The sequence below is a fragment of the Microplitis demolitor genome, chromosome 4 (assembly GCF_026212275.2).
Source record: "Microplitis demolitor isolate Queensland-Clemson2020A chromosome 4, iyMicDemo2.1a, whole genome shotgun sequence".
Classification (NCBI taxonomy): domain Eukaryota; kingdom Metazoa; phylum Arthropoda; class Insecta; order Hymenoptera; family Braconidae; genus Microplitis; species Microplitis demolitor.
The window spans coordinates 394,128-412,453 of record NC_068548.1 but is presented as its reverse complement, the minus strand read 5'-3'; the positions used below and the strand labels follow the sequence as shown (position 1 = coordinate 412,453).

Sequence of the window (18,326 nt, the reverse complement as noted above, 5' to 3'; positions counted from 1 at the left end):
AATAATTTTTTTTGATTGGACAGTCATATTTAAAAAAAAAAAAAAAAAAAAAAAAAAATTTGTATCGTAGATTTGAAAATTTTGTATCCTCGTGTATTTTTGTGGTTATATTTTGATAAATAAATATAAGAATATAAATAATTTAGAATGAAAGAAATTTTAATAACAAAGTGCGAAAAAAAATTTATAAATTCCGCTCTTGATGAAAATATCGTAAGTATTCATTTGAATTTAAATAATTTAAATCATAATTATTGATAATAACAATAGAAATTTTTTGCAATTTCAGAGACTCGATGGGAGGAAATTAAATGAAGCAAGAAAAATAAAATTACATTTTGGATCCAGTTGGGGATCATGTTTAGCATCTCTAGGACAAACCAGGTTATTTTTTTACATTAATTATTTTATTAATTAAATATTTTTTCTATTCATTAAATGATACTGATATTATGATTCAGAAGGTAGCAATCAACAATTTTTTGATTTTTTTTTTTTTCATAAAATCACTTACGAAAATAAAAAACTAAAAAAATACACTTGTAGAAAATGAAAAAAAACTACAATTGCAATTTTTCAAAATATTTTTTTTTTATAATTTATTATTTTTTTTTAATGTCAAAAATTATTTGACGTTTGCTAACTTCAGCATCATAATGAAATTATTCAACGTCTCATTTTGAATTTTTTAAAAAATGATAAATTTAAAAAAAAAATGCATGTATAGATTTTTTAATTTCCTTCATGTGCATATTTTTATTTATATTGTTTTTTCAAAATTAAGTAGCTAAAAAAAAAATTCAAAAGTTGGCTAACTTCAGAATCATACCAATAAATTAATATTTTTTTTTATTTATTAATAAAAAAAATAATTTTGTTATGGGACAGAGTAATAGCAAATGTGTCATGTGATATCCAGCAGCCAAAATTATCACGACCGAATGAAGGCTTATTGTACATAAATGTTGAGTTAAATCCATTGGCAGCGGCTCACTTTGAAGCTGGAAGACAATCCGAGGCTGGGGTATCCCTAACAAGACAACTAGAAAGATGTTTCAAAGATTCTAGGTGCATTGATATGGAATCTCTGTGCATTGTTGCTGATAAAAAAGTAATTTACTCAATCATTTTTATTTTTTCATATGTCACAAGAAAAGTTAATGATTTTTTTTTAGGTATGGAATATCAGAGTTGATATCAATGTCATCAATCACGATGGCAATTTAGTTGATTGCGCCAGTATCGCAACATTAGCAGCTCTATCGCATTTCCATCGACCTGATGTCACTTCAACTGGAGACGACGTTATTATTCATTCATTTGCAGAAAAAGATCCACTGCCTTTGACGTTATTCCACCAGCCTGTTTGTGTTTCATTTTCTACATTTGAAAAGTAAATATTTCATTTTTAATTTAAATTTTCTTTAAATTTAAATAATTTCTAAAGTACGGAGTGTCTGCGATCGTCTATTCAGACATTTTTTCATGTCAAGCGACAAATTTTGTCTGGAATGAGTACCCACATCGCTATGTTTCAGTTAAAAATAAAATTGTCAAAAATTTAAAAATTCAATTTTATGAAAAAAAATTTTTTTTTTTTTAAATTAATGAACTTTTTGTATCAAGCGGTAAATTTCCTCTTGTTTGAGTACTCACATGACTATATTTTGATAAAAAAAATCATCATGGCAAGTGATCTCATAGAAACTAATGAATTATTTCAGTGGAAAGACAGTTATGGATCCAACGTACATTGAAGAAAGACTGGGAGTCACTCAATTAACGATGGGGTTGAATGCGTACCATGAGTTTGTAAATTTATCATTCGCTGACAAATCATCGTCATCTAAAGTGTCAACTGACGTATTGGCTTCTGTTAAATCTATCGCAGCCACACATGCCGTTAATGTCATACGTCAAATACGTGATGCTGTAACACTTGACGTTCAAACCAGGTAATTATAATTATTTATTTTAATTGAAAAAGTACTAATTATTATATTTATAATTTTTTTTTGTAGATACAAAAAAGAAATATGCAAAATAAATAGATTCAAAGACGCGATATCTTCCGATAAAATAAGTATGTTCAGCGAAAGGATAGCCATCAAATTATCGCAATGGAATACCAGAGAAATTAAAACTGATAAAGAAGAAAATAGCGGTGATGAAAAGATGGATTGCAATTTTGATGGAAATGATGATAATGGTGATGATGATAACGATGTTGTAATGGTGGAATCAAATACAGAAGTACGAAAAATAGGAGTCGGATCCGCTGAATTGATAACAAAAATGGTAATTTATGTAAAATTTGAATGGCAATTATTGTCATTTTGTTGAGTATTTAATTTATTGAATGATTTTGTTTTTTAGGGTGAAAATTTTGGCGAAGGTAAAAAAAATTCATGGATTAATTCGTCTGACGACGATGATGATGATGATGATGATGATGATGATGATAATGATGATGGTGATGAAGTTGAAACTTTAAAAGTAACTAAAGTTAATAAAGTACTCGATGAAATAGGTAATTTTTAAAATATTTAATTCTAGTATTTTTTAGTAAATTATACATAAACATATATGTATATATATATATTTAAGAATATGTATATTTGAAGTATGTGATTGTATAGAGAATTGAATGCGCTTTCAAATGAGTACCCACATGCCATATTTCAAATCAATTATTTTTCATATTTATATTTATATATATAAATATATGTAATAAAAATATATTAGATAAATATGGCTTGTGGGTACTCGCTTCAGAGGAAATTAAATTTTCTATCAAATGAAGTAAGTATAAAAATACGTTCATATATACTCATATGCACATATATATGAGTATATATGAATATCTATTGAAATATTGAAAATAAATATGTCATGTTGGTACTTAGGGCATTTAAAATGCTATCTACTCACATACTAAAAACATATACATATATATTTATATACATGTAATCATGAAAAATTTATTTTTCAGTACTGAGTGACAGCGAAGAAGAAGATACCCAAGTATTATCAAATCCCGATTTACTATAAATTAAAAAGTTGAATTATCATTTGGTAAAATAAATTTTGAATAAAAAAAAATAATAACAATTATTATTATTTAATTTTTATTTTATTGTAAATTAATATTTAATTAACAATTTAAAAAGATTATTATCGTAAATGTAATTATGATCAATAGATTACAATTAATATAGTAATTTTATTAATATTAAGTGTATAATAATATAATTAATTTATACTTTAATTATAGTTATAGGAGACAGTTATTTTTCTTAATTAATAAATTTTATCAGTAATTATTATAAAATTAGAATAATAAATTAATTAATGGTTACGTTGTGTCAGCACTGACTCCATTTTTCTGATCCAATTTGTTGGCGTTTGTTTTAACGGTGTAAATAAAAATACTTGATACTTCTTTTTCCGATACTGGGATTGTTTTGAAGTGTTTCATCAGAGTCTGTAACAAAAAATCATTAATTAATTGATTAAGACAAAAAAAAATCATTAATTTGACACTTATTTTATTTTCTTTCTTTAAAATCAAAATTGCGACTAAACTATCAAAGATATGAAAAAAATGATTATAAGCTAACTTGTAGGAAATTTAATTTCCTACAAAAAAAGCCCTTATGAATTTTGTGATAAGTCTAGTACTTAGTGAGTTAATAACTAATTACAAATTCAATAATTTTTTGAAAATTTAATTAAATTTTTTTTTTAGTAGAAATAAATAAAAAACTTACATCGGCGAGCTGTGCTTTATTTGATCCAGGTTTAGCAAGTACTTTGTAATATCTTTTATATCTTCTTAAAGTACCAACTTGCAGTTGAAATAAATCAACATCTGGTACATCGTTATCAGTTTCTCCGGAATCTTCTTCTGAATCTTTTCTCCGTCTTTGCTGCTGTTGTTTTGATCTCGCGCACTGTATTACTTGTTTATGATAATCACATATGTAGATATGTCTTGCCTATAAATTTATAAATATTAATATACATTAATAATAAATGTATCAAACAAGAACTCCATTTATTTATTTTTTCATTATTCATATCTTCCAATTCGAATTTATAACCAAACTATCGAAGATACACTAAAAATCATAAGAAATGATTTTGTAGGAATTTTAATTCTCTATAAAAAAGGTATCTTTCAATTTTTACTTAAGCCCATTACTTTAGTGATTAAACATTAAAATTAAAAAAAAAAATTTTTTTTTTCAAATCTAATATTAAAAATTAAAATACTAGCTAAAGTATCAAAAATACAGCAAAAACCCACTGATACTTTTTTGTAGCAAATTAAATTCTCTACAAAAACGGTCCTTACAAACTTCTACCTAAACCCAGTATTTTAGCCAGCACATACAAAAATTCAGAACCAAACTCTAAATTAACCCAAATTGTCACTCCATTAAACTGAATATCAATTTATAAAAAAAAAAAAAATGAGAAATCCCCATGGGGTTTCGTAATAAACAATTATCTTACCATATGATCTAAATTTAATTTGAGCCGTCTCTGAGTAACAGTCTTTTGTATCCGTTTGCTGTACGACGCATTTCCAGCAGCTCTGGTACATCTTTCACCCTCGTCAACGAGGCAACAAATCTGATCAGATGCACCACGAGAGTCTTCTTCACCGGTACTGAATCCGTTCATTTTTAATTATATATTTATATATAACTTATTTATTATTACCTAATATTTAATTCCATTAATTTACCATCCTCCAAAAACTCGACTCACTAAATAATTAAATCACTTGCTAATTAATTACATTAATTATTTAATTACTCAACTTTAACATTAAAATTAAAAAATTTAATTCAACAAAACAAAGATAATTTAACACGTGTCCATTTAAATACTTTTTATATTTTTTTTTTTTTTAATAACTGAGAGCTGGACGATGGAAAATCGCAAGTAATTTAAAATTAATTTTTAACTAATTATTTAATTGCTTAAGCATAAAAACATACAATTACACAATTACGTATGGAGAATGCTTGAAATTTACTTGTCTGTCAGTGTAGTTATCGCAAGTACTGAATTCAAGGTTTATTCATAAATTCAACTTATTTTTAAGCCTCCTGAAAACGCGCCTTTATTTTGCGCTCCTAAAATATTTTTCATTATCATTATTATCGTTAATTACATTAATTACAATCATAATTAATTAGTTTACATATATTTACATGTTATATAAATATATATGTAATATTTATTAATAATTTCTGTAATTAAATTGTAGTTATTTTTGTATTAATTAATTGCCATGGAAAGTGCCGCCCCCTTGTGAGTTTTAAAAATCCTGCGGAAATTTAAATAATTGATTTAAACATTTTGCTTATATTTACAATGCAAATTCATATAAATTATAAAATATATGATTTAGTTTATCACAAGATAACGAATCAATTATCTTTTATTAATCTAATTAATACCCATTATCAATAATTAATACCAATATGTCAATTTTTCTTTTGAAACTAAATTCAAATTTTGCGCGCAAACGAATATTATAAACTGACCTCCCAGATGTCGCAATCTCTCATTTCCAAAAAAAAAAAATTTCCTGACATAAAAGAGTCGGAACTGTATAAAAGATCCAGTGTAGAAAATGACGCGCTCTCATTGGTTTATTTTTTGCGGCTTATCTTAAACGCGCCAATGAAAATTCCCTGGCAGACCTTTTACAACACGGACTATAGTAACAAAAAAAAACCTAAATATATATATATGTACATAATATGATATTGTATATTGTCGCATACATAAGTGTGGCGTGTTTGGTCCCTAATACTTAAACATTATACCTTATACACCATTTACACACTACACTAAACTACACTACAAGTTCTACTAGTGTAACGATATACCAAGACCCGTATTTATAAAGAATCATATTTGCAGTATCTTTTTCGGTGAGTAATAAATATATACTTAAATAATACATTCTACTGTAATTAGTAATTATTAATTATGTCAATCGTTAAATATTTTTTTTATATTATATATTTAAAATATATATAACATATATATTAAACTACAACATTGTTACTCCGTAACTCGAAACGCCATAGTCTGAAATACTTGTCCATATATATACATATATTAATGTATATATATATTTTTAAGGGAATCAAGTATAAAAAATATATAAATGATTTAAATAATTATTGTTATAAAAAAATGTATAATTAAATATTTGAAATCCAATAATTTGGAAATAAAATAAAAAATGGCGGCCGCGTAATAACGTCATGTATTTAATATTGTTATTGATGACAATAAATAATTATTGCGGGTTTATTATAATAAATATATGTATATTTAGTTAGTAATTAATTATTTATGTTTACGCTGTAGTTTATATTTATTTGAATTTCTGTAAATTGTCATGTTGCTCAAGCGTCCATTAGACTCCATTACGTGTAGTCCAACAGCTATCAAGGCTGCTTGCTTGCTGTTTGTTGCCTGTATTGTAAAAACCCTAAGCTACTTATATATACATATATATTTATGTCAGCAATATTTCAAATGTCATGAAATAATTCATTTTATTTTTTAAAATTAATTTTAATAAATAAAAAAAAAATTATTTTTTATTTTATTTATTTTACAAAATGTCAGCCATTACAAGCTCGCAATTTATTTCAGTTATTATTTTTTTCCTGCGTATTTTAGATTTTTTAAAAAAATTTTATTTTCGCGCCAATTTAAATTAAAATGTTTTTTTTTAATTTCGATTTTTATATTTTCTATTTATTTATTGTTTGTTTAACTTAGGGGCGCTATTTTTTCTCGTTACGACGCTATTCTCTTGTATATATATATATATATATATATATATATATATATATATATATATATATATATATATATATATATATATATATATATATATATATATATATATATAAATATATATAAATGTACAATTCTATATGGACGTCTGGGTACTAGTATATGTAGTGGAGGGAGGACAAGAGGTTGCCAGGGAAGTAAAGAGTGAGAACGACAGAATTACGATTCAGCTCCCGCGTTAAGACGATACGTTATTTTTTTTCTAAAAAATAAAAAAAAAAAAGTTTAAGTTTATTGTTGATTTTTTTTTAAATTATCTAATTGTGGAAATTAAATTTCAGGTATGGCGTTACCATTATTCAATTTATTTCTATTGTTATTGTTGTTATTGTAAATTATAATAATTATTATTATTATCATTATTTGTAATATTTATGTGCGATAATTTATTTTTTGAAGGTTATTCTATATTATGATCTGTAATGTTTTTGTTGCGAGCTTGTGGTGGGGATTTAAAAAATGGCGTCAGACGCTATAATTTACGCGCCAAAAAATTTAAATTTTATAACAAAGAATGAAACACTAATAATTATTTTTTTTTTTTATTAAAAAATTTATGTAGATTAATTGAATGTTTTAAAATTTTAAATTTATTTATTTTCGCGGGGTTTTTTTCGGCGTCAGCACGCGATGCAAAACCGGAAATGCTCATCTTTTGTTACGTGGGAAAATTATTATAAATATTTAAATACATTTTTTAAAAATAAATACAGTTTAGTGTATGTGTAATTACAGAACAAGTGTCTGGGCATCTGCTAATTTTTTGAAAATATTTAAATTTATAAAAATAGATTTTAAAAAAATAAATAATGAAAAATAACGGTACGCTTACGCTATTGCAACCGTTACATTCCAATTGAGTAAAATAATAAAATTCCTTGAAAAGTTATACCTGTTAAATTATAAATTTCAAATTAATACAATTGCGCGCCTATTGTAGAATTTTTTAAATTTAATGACAAGATTTCTTTGTCCTTGCAAAAATTGCCGTAATTAATTCCAAGAATTATATTATTATTTTGTAGTTTTAAGTTTTAACTTTAAGTACTTAAGGTACTTATTTTTAAATATTTTTAATTACCTAAGTTACGGAGAAATCACAAGGAGAGGGGGGTAATAATAATAATAAAAATAATAATAAAATAAAGTTAATGTTTCGTGCAAAAGCCGGCTGCAACGAAACAGACATAAATTGCAATATGCCAACGACCCTTTTTTTTTTTTCTTTTCTTTTCTAAAGTCCACCCTTGTTATAAATTATATTACTAACGCCACATGCTACATTATTTAAAAAAAAAAGTACTTATCGTATTATAGATAATAAATTATTTTTAGAAAAATTATCGAAAATTTTCACTAAGGAAATTTTAAGTCTTCTTTACAAAAGAAAATTTTAAAAAAATTTTAAGATTTCTTTTTAAAAATGATCTTCAATAATTTTATTTATAAAAAAAATTAACAAAAATATTGGAAACAAAATTTTAATGATTTTTTTCAAAGAAAATTTTCGAAAATTTTCAGAAAATTCTTTGCATTGGAAACTTTGAAAAAAACTCGTAATTTTTTAAAAAAAGATTATTATGATTTTTCTGGAAGGAAATTCTGTTATAGATTTTTTAAGAAATTTTTATGAAAATTCTTTGAAAGAAAATCTTCAGGAGTTTTCAAAATTTTCATTATAAAAATGATTATGAATTTTTTTAAAAGAAAATTCTCGAAGATTTTCAAAATAATTCGGGAAAAAAAAAAAAACTCGGATTTTACTTACAGAAAATTCAAGTTTTCTTTTTAATAAAGGTTTCTTGAAGAATTTTTCTCAAATGTTTCTTACGCAAATTTTCAAAAATTGAAAACTAGTTCTCGTAAATTTAATTTTTAATATAAATATGAGAATTTTTTGTTTCCCGAAAAAACCAAACGTCAGTTGAAACTTTGACCGTTACCTGAATGAAATACAGTTTTTCAAAACCTACAAAATAAAAATTATAATAGAAAAAAAAAAATTCCATAAATTGAAAAAAAAGTAAAATATTTGATCCGTCCCTGGGAATGTCCGCTTTCTGCCTCTCTCGCGTCTTATTGACCCGGACCCGGTTTTCTTCTCTTTCTCTCTTTTTCCCCTCAGCCCCACTATTTTACCATATTGCCAACACACCGACGCCAGTTAATCGTAATCTCCCTTCTCTTTTACCTCTTCCATCCTCTCGTCCTTCAGTTACCCTCCCTCATAAAATAAAACTACCTCATTTCCCTCTCCCCTTAATTCCCCTAAAATTTTCCGCTGGCGTCCCTTGAGCGAAAAATAAAAAAATTCAAAAAATATTTTCCTGTAAATTTTTCCCTCGAAAAATAATGATAAAAATCCTCATTACTAAAAAATACTCGACAATTACAACGTAAAAAGCGAGGTTGCCAAACGTAAAAACATTCCCGCCATGATCGTGACGACTCGCATTAAACGATCAGCATTTACGATCGAACATTTTCTTTGTGAACGTTAAAGTGAAAGCGCAACGTGGCAACTGCGCACGCAGTATCTCTCCCTCTTCTCCCCCCTCATCCCTCTACCTCTTCCCCCCTCAGATCCTAGTCCTCAGTGACTAACACACACTCTCCGTCTCTGTTATTTAAAATCCATCGCCATCTCATTCTTTATATCCATTGGCCAACACAAAATGCTGCGTATGCGCTCTAAAAAGAGACAGATAAAATGCGCGCGCATCTTTAAATAATAATAACCGTACAATTATATTATTTTACAACAATATCTTATCTTATATTTATTATCACGCATAATAAATCGGCCAATTTATTATTTAAAAATTCAAAATTTATAATTTTACCGCGTTTTTTTTTTAAATTAATATTATTAATATTTAAAACGGTGGGGCTGAACGGAAGAGAACTGAGTGAGAAAGAAAGAAGGGGCGGCCACCCCCTCTCTGTACACCGCCACCCGTCTGGCCATGGAATGGCCGGAACGAGCGTTGGAGCCGTTGAACGTGTAGCGTCGAGTAGACCGCATCCTAAAGTGTGTGTAGTACTTCAACCATTTTTTCGTTATTATTATTCTTCTTTAACCATTTATTATTTATATATATATATATACATACATCTATATATACATATATACACACATATATATGTATATATATAATACATCTTGATTCGAAACGTGTCACATTTTTTTCCCGCCTACAATTATTGCAATTTACTATTTTAAAAAAATATATTCAAAGTGCGCATCGTGGTCAGTTTTAAATAATTAATTTTTTTTTTTTTTTTTTTTTTTTTTTTTTTTTTTAGTTTTTTAGTTTTTTATTTGTTACTGTGTGATAATATATATATATATATACATATATATTTATATTTATATATATAAATATATATATGTATATATATAGATACATATATTGAGTGGATTTGAAGTAAAATATTCGCGTCTAGTCGATCCAGAGGACTTTGACTACGAAGACGACGAGGACGCTTCAGAAATACGGGCGTGTGTTTATACCGTCGACACCCGGGAGGGTGCGCGCGTGTTAATGTGAAAAATAAAAACCGGTGGCATTTTAAAAAAACTTATTTTAAATTCGATATTCAAAAGTTTATTCAAATTTTAAATAATAAAAGTGATGTGCGCAATTCATGTATAGATTGAATATACATATATATATAAATATAAATATATGAGAATTTCGATCTATAATATATAGAAAAAATTTTGAAAAAAAAATTGTGAAAATAAAAATAATAAAAATAAGTTTGGTGTAGGAGGTAAGGGCGCGTGTGAAAAAAATGTCGGAACATCACCGCGTCGCCGCGGCAGCGGCTGCTGCGGCTGCTGCTGGTGGCTGGGGTACATCGAGCCCTGGGAATCGTGATGACAATGGTGGTACTGGTAATGCTGGTGGTGGTGCTAATAATTGGTGGTCTGGTATAAATGCTGAACAACAGCAACAACTGCAACAACAAGCTGCCGCTGCTGCTGCTGTTGTACAACAGCAACAAACATTACATCAACATTTAATGAACCAACAAGCAGCAGCTGCTGCTGCTGCACAACAATTAAACCAACATCATCAAGACATCGTACGCAGTACTGCTGCAGCAACCCAACAATTATTTTCATATAAAATGGCATCAAGTTTTCAAAATCCAGCAAATTCTGGTGGACAATCAAATACTACTGTATCGACGACATCATCAAATAGTGGTGGTGCCGGTGGTAATAGTGGTAATCAAAATCAAAATAATTCTAGTGGTGGTGCTAATTGTATGAGAGGAGGTGGCTACGATTATCGTATGCCCCAGCAGTCCGGTGGTGCTGGCAGTAATACATCTGCTGGTTCAAATCAACCTAATAATAGTAATAATCAACAAGCAAATACTGGTGGTAATACTGCTAATTCAAATACACAAACAAATAATCCACCAGCTGGTACTGTGCAATGGTGGTATACCACCAGTGGTGCTGTTATGGACGCTAATAATGTTCATCAACAAATGCAAGGACAACATTTATCGGCAAATCAAATTCCCGCGGTATGTTACCCAACAGAACAACAACAAATTCAAATCATCAACTAAAATTCAACATTTTTTTATTTACTAAATAATTTTTTAGTTGGCTCGCGTTACCCAGTTTCCTCTCTCTCTCACTTTCATGGCCTCGTGGTACGTTTTTTTTTTTTCGTCTATAGCTACGGCTTGAGTACGTACTGTACCTTAAAGCCGAGCTGCTACCAGGCCCCAGATACCGGTTTCTCTCTCGGGTCAGCTACATTTTTTTTTACCTCCCCCTTTTTATCCTTCTCATCTATATAATTTTTTTTTTAGTTTTTTACTTCAACTTTCACCTAAAAATATTATTTTGGTAATTTTTTATTTATTTCACGCAATTACCACGTGCAAAAAATTTTACTTCAAATGAGAAAAAAAAATTAACAATTGATTATTTATTTAAAAATTAATTTTGATTTAAATTTAAAAAAATTAATGCTCCGTTATAAATTTACGTTTTTTTTCTCTGTCGATCTCTCGCTTTGTCTCTCTCCTTAGCCATCGTCGCTATTGATTCTGGTTAAAGCCGGGTCGTGCCCGCGCGCAATTCGCGTCGTTTTCTTCTCTCTCACTCGGTATCTCATTCCCCTCAAACCATTTTTACCCTCCCTTTGCTCATAACGTAATATATTTTACAAAATATACATTTATGGATTTTATTTATATATATATATATATATATATATATATATATAAATTTATTATTATTATTATTATTATTATTAAAATTTAATTGAAAATATTTAATCAATGAGATTAAAAAGGTTTGGAATTTCAGTATCGAGTTACGGGAAATAAAAACTGAAATAAAACTATATATTTATATATATGTAGATGGATTTTATTATAATAAGCTTGAATGTAAATAATTATATGTAATTTATATATATATATTTATTTTATTTACTTATTTATTAAATAGCATCAGATCCAACAGCTGCCAGGTCAAAATAATTTACAACAAAATAACGCCCAAGTAAATAAAATGCCGCGTGGTAAAACGGATTCAAAGCCGAGAGGGCGAATGACAGCGTATGCATTTTTTGTTCAAACATGCCGTCAGGAGCACAAGAAAAAACATCCTGAAGAGACCATTATTTTTCAAGAATTTTCGAAAAAATGCGCTGATAGGTGGAGGGTAATTATTTTTTGAATTTAAATTTACAAGATAATTGAAGTCGGGTCTTTAAAGTAAAATAATTACTAGAATAATGAAAATATGACAATTTTGTAAGAATACTTTTTTATAGGAAATTTAATTCTCTACAAAAAAGTTCCTATTCATTTTTTTTTTGTAAAATCAATAGTTTACACGCAATCGTCAAAATAAATTTAAAAAATATTTTCTTTTTATTTGAAGTGATTAAAATTCAAACTAACTGGTCTCGGGTCTTTAAATTGAAATAACTACTAAAATAATGGAAATATGACAATTTTGTAAGAATACTATTTTGTAGGAAATTTAATTCTCTACAAAAAAGTTCCTTATCATTTTTTTTGTTAAGTCAATAGTTTGCAAGCAATCGTCAAAATAAATTAAAAAAATATTTTTTTTGAATTAGACAGTTTCGGTGGAGAAAAATTTTAAAATACGGCCTCGTTTTTATTCGTGAAAGTTATATTTAATTGGTTTTTATTTTTTTAAAATTATAGATAATGTCTGACAAAGAAAAAAAACGTTTCCAAGAAATGGCTGAAAAAGACAAAAAAAGATACGACGCTGAAATGCAAAATTACACACCACCCAAAGGTGAAAATATTAAAGGAAGAGGAAAGAAACGCAAGCACCTTAAAGATCCCAATGCGCCCAAAAGATCATTGTAAGAAATTTTTTTTTTTTGTTTAAAGAAAAAGAAAATTTGAAGGAAAGTTTAAATAATTTTTTTTTGTTTCATTTGTTAACAGATCGGCATTCTTTTGGTTCTGTCATGATGAACGTGGTAATGTAAAAATGCGTAATCCAGAGTACGGTGTCGGTGAAATTTCCAAGGAATTGGGTAAAAAATGGTCTGACGCAGATCCAGAAACCAAATCTAAGTACGAGGCTATGGCTGAGAAAGACAAAGCTCGATATGAAAGGGTAAGAAAATTTTCTATTTGTAAAATTTATTATTTGGATTCGTGATTAAAATTGATTATTTACTACTTGAATTTATTTGAAGAATTGAAAATTTTATTTTTAGTAATTGATAGTTTTTTTTTTACTGCAGTAATTTTTATTGATAACAGTCGTAATAAATTTGAAAAATCTTTTTTTTAAACAAAATATTCGCAGGAATTTAAGCGACTGAGTAAAACAAAATGGCGGCGGAATAAAAGTAGGACTTAATTTATTTTAAATTTCAAGATAAAGAGAAAATATTTATGATTTCAGTTTCCATATTTATGAGCATAAATATAAATATTTAGAATTTAGTTGACTTTTAATTTTTTTTAATTGAAAAATGAATTCAATTTAATAACTAATCAATTTTTGTCACTACAAGTTTCCACTTTTATTTAAAAAAAAATACAATTTTTTATTTATTTATTTAATTTTTTTATTTTTTACAAAATTATCCTTTAAAAATTAACAATTCTGTTTTAATTGACGTAATTGTTAATTTAAAAAGAAAAGAAAAAAGACAATTTTAATATATATTTTTTTTTGTAAATAAATCATATATATATTTCTAAGTATATATATGAAGTATGAAACTACTCGTCATAAAAAATAAAAAATAAAATAAATAAATAAATAAGTAATTTAAATAATTGAAATGATTAAAAAAAAAAAACAACGCGTAGAATTGAGTTGTAATAATTGAAAAAAAAACTTAAAACTTTTCATTAAAGGAATCGACTGCATACAAGAAGAAAATGGCAAACGGACCGGGAGAAATTTTATGATCGGAATTTCGATTAATAAGTCACTGAGAAGTAGAGAAAAAATGAAAGAATGAAAATGCGCTATTCTCATCGGGGATAATTATAATATTAATAATTAAACTATAAATAATAATAATAATAGTAATAATAATACTTTGAGACATTAAATAATTAATAATTACGAACGAAAAAAGGATTGAAAAAAACAAAAAAAAAAAAAAACTTACAATTTTAATCATACATTAAATAATTATTAACTAATAAATAATTAATAACACGTAGGATTGAAAATAAAGAAAAAAAAAACAATTATTTAATAAGAAAGGAAGAAAAGAAGAAAAAATAATTTATGAAAAATCTTCAGGAAAATTGATAATTTTTTTATTTTTGTTACAAAAGAATAGATATTTACGTCATAAGGCCGTGAAGTGGCAGTTTTCTGACGGCGACGATATTTCGTTATGAGCTTAAGGTTTGTTTCGGGAAAGTTCGAAACGGGCGTAATTTTAATGTCCGAGGCGTAGCCGAGAACGGAAATTTACGCTCGTTTTCGAACATTCGCGTCACTAACATCAAAGCGAATATAAAAAAAAAGTCGCTGTCAAAATCGCCACTAAACGGCCGAATGACGTACAATATTTTTTGTTATTATCGCTCCATAAGTTCAACTTTTGAGGGATAGGAGGCAAATAATGACTTTATTTATTATTATTATTATTATTTTTTTTTTTTTTTCCATTCAATCACTTGTAGGTGAATATGAGTGTAAATGTAGCAGACTTTAGACAAATTTTAAATTATTAATAGAGTAAATAATTAATAAATATAATTTTAACAAATGCGCATGAAAAAAATTCAAATGTTAATACGTGCATTTATTATAAATATTATTTTTTAAATTATTTACTCTATTTATTTATAATTTTCACTTTGATGTCTGCTACATTCACACTCATAGGTGAATATAGATATTTCTTAAACAAATAGTTGACTAATTTGTATTACTTGCTTTAAAAATATACGCTGATAATTTACTTGTATCGTGTATTTATAGTTAATAAAATGGCGTGGTTATTATTTTATTAACATTAGGTCCGCTTCGTAATAAACTGCCAACAGAGAAATAATTAGCGCCATTCAATAGTAATTAAGTTTAAACTTAACTCAAATTCATTGGTCGGTACCCTAGAATGAGACTTTTTTTTTTTTTTTTTTACGATCTCTCAATTTCGTCTGGGTGTTCACGAAAAGTTAGTAAAAAGAAGGAGGGGGTAAAACTTCACGGCCTAGGCCGTAAAAAAAAGACGGTATAGTAGAGTCTACAAAAGAGTCTCTTTACGGACGCCACCCAGTGCTCAAAAGTTGAACCTTTGGAGCGAGTATAACAAAAAAAAATTTTTTTTTTCACATATTTTCTTTTGTATTGATTTTTTCTTCATTTTTTTCCACGTAACTTTTTTTATAAATATGTTATATATTTATACATATATAAATATATATATATATATGTGCTGTGTGAAAAAAATTTTTGTGTAACGAAATTTGTATGAAAAAAATTTTTTTTCATTTATTGCATACATAGTATATATATAAATGTATATTTATATATATATCAATATATATATTTTTACCATAAAATTTTTTAAAAACAAATTACATTAAGTTTAGTATTTGAATAATAAATAAATTTAATTAAAAAAAAATTAATTAATTAAGAATTATAATTATAATTAGTTATTAAACTTAGTAATAATAATTAGCTGATAATAATAATTATTAAAATACATGATTAATTAAAATATTGATAATTATAATAAAGAGCGTGTGTGTAACAAAAACAAAAAGTAAAAAAAAATATATATTAAAAAAAAAAAAGAAAAAAAAACTGACAATTAAAGAAACAATTATTTGATGTAGTCGTTGCGTTAATTAAGTAATTTTCGAACTATTAAAAACTTTTCATTAAAGGAAATGACTGCGTACAAAATGAAAACGAAGGATGGTCCTGGTGTTGTGATGGGAGCACCTGCAAATGCTATGATGATTAAGAACGAGAGTGAGAAGGACATGGAAGAGGATGATGCCGAGGAGGATGATGATGAATAGCGTGGATTTGTTTATTAATTTTATTAAATAATTAATGGCATTAAGGTATCAGTTGCCTACCCACCGATCAATTTTCAATTACATTTTTTAATGCTCACTATTTTTATTTATTACTGTTGTACTGAAAAAAATTACAAAGAATTTTAATATTCTGCAAAATTGTAACTTTTTTTTCTGGAACTGAAAAAAAAAAAAAAAATTGATGGCGATATGAGAATTAGTGAGAAAATTTCCCGTAATTTGAGTATCCACATCAATATATTTAAAAAAAGTTCAAATTAATCATCAACTCGTGACTGATTCGCGGACGACTCGCGGAATATCAACAGATAAATGAGTTTATTAGAATATATCATTGTGGGTACTCATTTTACTGGAAATTTCGTCTACTTGACGAAAATAAAATTCATTTTATTTAAAAAAACATCAAGCGAGTTATTTTTTTTCTAAACAGTAATAAATCTAAGTGACATTAATAATTTATTTATCGGTAATAAAATTCTAGGTAACTGATACTTTTTCGATTAATTGATTTCTATTAAATATTAATTAACAAACAAAAATACGTCATTAAAGTTAACAAGTTGAGAATTGACGTCCTTTTCCTTAAGAAAAAAAGTTGTCACCTCATTCCTCAATAATTTTTTTTTTTTTTTTTTATTAAAATTCAAAAATTTCTCACTGTACATACCAATTTACCTTGTGAGAGTACTTAATTGTATGAAAATATAAATCCTCATTCTCCTCAATCGTCCTCTCAATTATTTAATTAAAATTATAAATAATTAATTTATATTTTAATTGTTAATAACTTAAGACGTAATTTATAAAAATTAACACATTTTTTTTCTTTAACAATTAAAATTAATTAATTATTTATTTATTATTTTTTTTTTCTTCACGAGATCTTCCTGCCTTTTTTTTATCATAAATTTATTTTAATTATCCACTGGATTTAATTTTAAATTTATTTATAAATGAATGAGAGTTTAATGAATGAATGAATAAAAAAATAAATTTTTTGTCTGAACAATTTGTATTTTAACATATTGATAGTAAGAAAAATAAATAATTACTAATTACAACAATTAATTACATTAATTTGAAAGATAAAAATGATAGGAATTTACTTGGCAGGAAATTTAAATGTAATGAGTATGTATTTTTTTTTATTTTACGGTAGAATAAATATTAAATAGCGATTATTAATTATTAATTAATTAGTACTGAGAGATGTTAATTATTTTATGGTCTCAGTTTCTTACGTTAATTTAAATTGTGTACTTCAATATTATTATTTTCTTCTTTTCTTTTTTTTCTCTCAATTTTTTTTAATTATTTTTTTTGTATTAGGAAGTTTAGAGAAAAAATAATACAAGATGTTTTTCTTTTTTATTAATCGATGATTAATTAAAATAAAGTAATTATTGAACAAAACATTTGGACTTTTATTTATAAAAAACGCAGAAATTATTTTGAATTCCGGACCTGAAAAATATGAGTGAATGCGGCAGACATTAGACAAATTTTTAATTATTAATAAATAGAGTTAATAATTAATAAAATAAAATCTTTAAAAAATGCACATTTAAAAAATTTTGCAATTAAGAAGTGCATTTTTTTAAAATAATTGTTTTTTAATATTTACTCTATTTATTTATAATTTTAAATTTGTCTGCTACATCCACACTTCTTGAATCAGACAAATTTAAAATTTTAAATAAATAGAGTAAATAATCAAAAAAACAATATTTATAAAAAATGCATTTATTAATTGCAAAATTTTGTAAATGTGCATTTTTTTTAAATTTAATTTTATTAATTATTTACTCGGTTTATTAATAATTAAAAATTTGTCTAATATATGGTACATTAACACTCATTCAAAAATG

General features: G+C 26.1%; 3 protein-coding genes across 5 annotated transcripts; 2 read left to right on the top strand and 1 right to left on the bottom strand.

Annotated features, from left to right (window-relative positions):
• Positions 1-75: 75 nt before the first annotated feature.
• Positions 76-3,114, top strand: LOC103572521 (uncharacterized). The gene is made up of 8 exons (XM_053738746.1): positions 76-213; positions 290-384; positions 889-1,111; positions 1,176-1,393; positions 1,725-1,955; positions 2,022-2,298; positions 2,377-2,530; positions 2,993-3,114. The coding sequence occupies exons 1-8, from the start codon at positions 148-150 to the stop codon at positions 3,049-3,051; spliced, it is 1,323 nt and encodes a 440-aa protein (XP_053594721.1). The 5' UTR covers positions 76-147; the 3' UTR covers positions 3,052-3,114.
• A 142-nt stretch (positions 3,115-3,256) lies between these two features.
• LOC103572522 (histone deacetylase complex subunit SAP30 homolog) lies at positions 3,257-5,080 on the bottom strand. Its single transcript, XM_008551162.3, has 3 exons — positions 4,519-5,080; positions 3,771-3,998; positions 3,257-3,484 (listed from the first exon to the last, which is right to left on the bottom strand). Exons 1-3 carry the CDS (start codon positions 4,687-4,689, stop codon positions 3,356-3,358), a joined length of 528 nt encoding a protein of 175 aa, XP_008549384.1. The 5' UTR covers positions 4,690-5,080; the 3' UTR covers positions 3,257-3,355.
• Positions 5,081-9,866: 4,786 nt separating this feature from the next.
• LOC103572523 (high mobility group protein DSP1) lies at positions 9,867-17,575 on the top strand. Of its 3 annotated transcripts, XM_053738744.1 has the most exons (6): positions 9,867-9,930; positions 10,302-11,442; positions 12,383-12,598; positions 13,114-13,280; positions 13,366-13,540; positions 16,297-17,575. In XM_053738744.1, the coding sequence occupies exons 2-6, from the start codon at positions 10,696-10,698 to the stop codon at positions 16,432-16,434; spliced, it is 1,443 nt and encodes a 480-aa protein (XP_053594719.1). In that variant the 5' UTR covers positions 9,867-9,930; positions 10,302-10,695; the 3' UTR covers positions 16,435-17,575. The 3 variants fall into 3 exon arrangements, with proteins under 3 accessions (XP_053594719.1, XP_053594720.1, XP_014294994.1); XM_053738745.1 differs by lacking the exon at positions 9,867-9,930 and having other exon boundaries at positions 10,258-11,442; XM_014439508.2 differs by lacking the exons at positions 9,867-9,930; positions 16,297-17,575 and adding an exon at positions 14,296-16,281.
• The last annotated feature ends 751 nt before the right edge of the window (positions 17,576-18,326 follow it).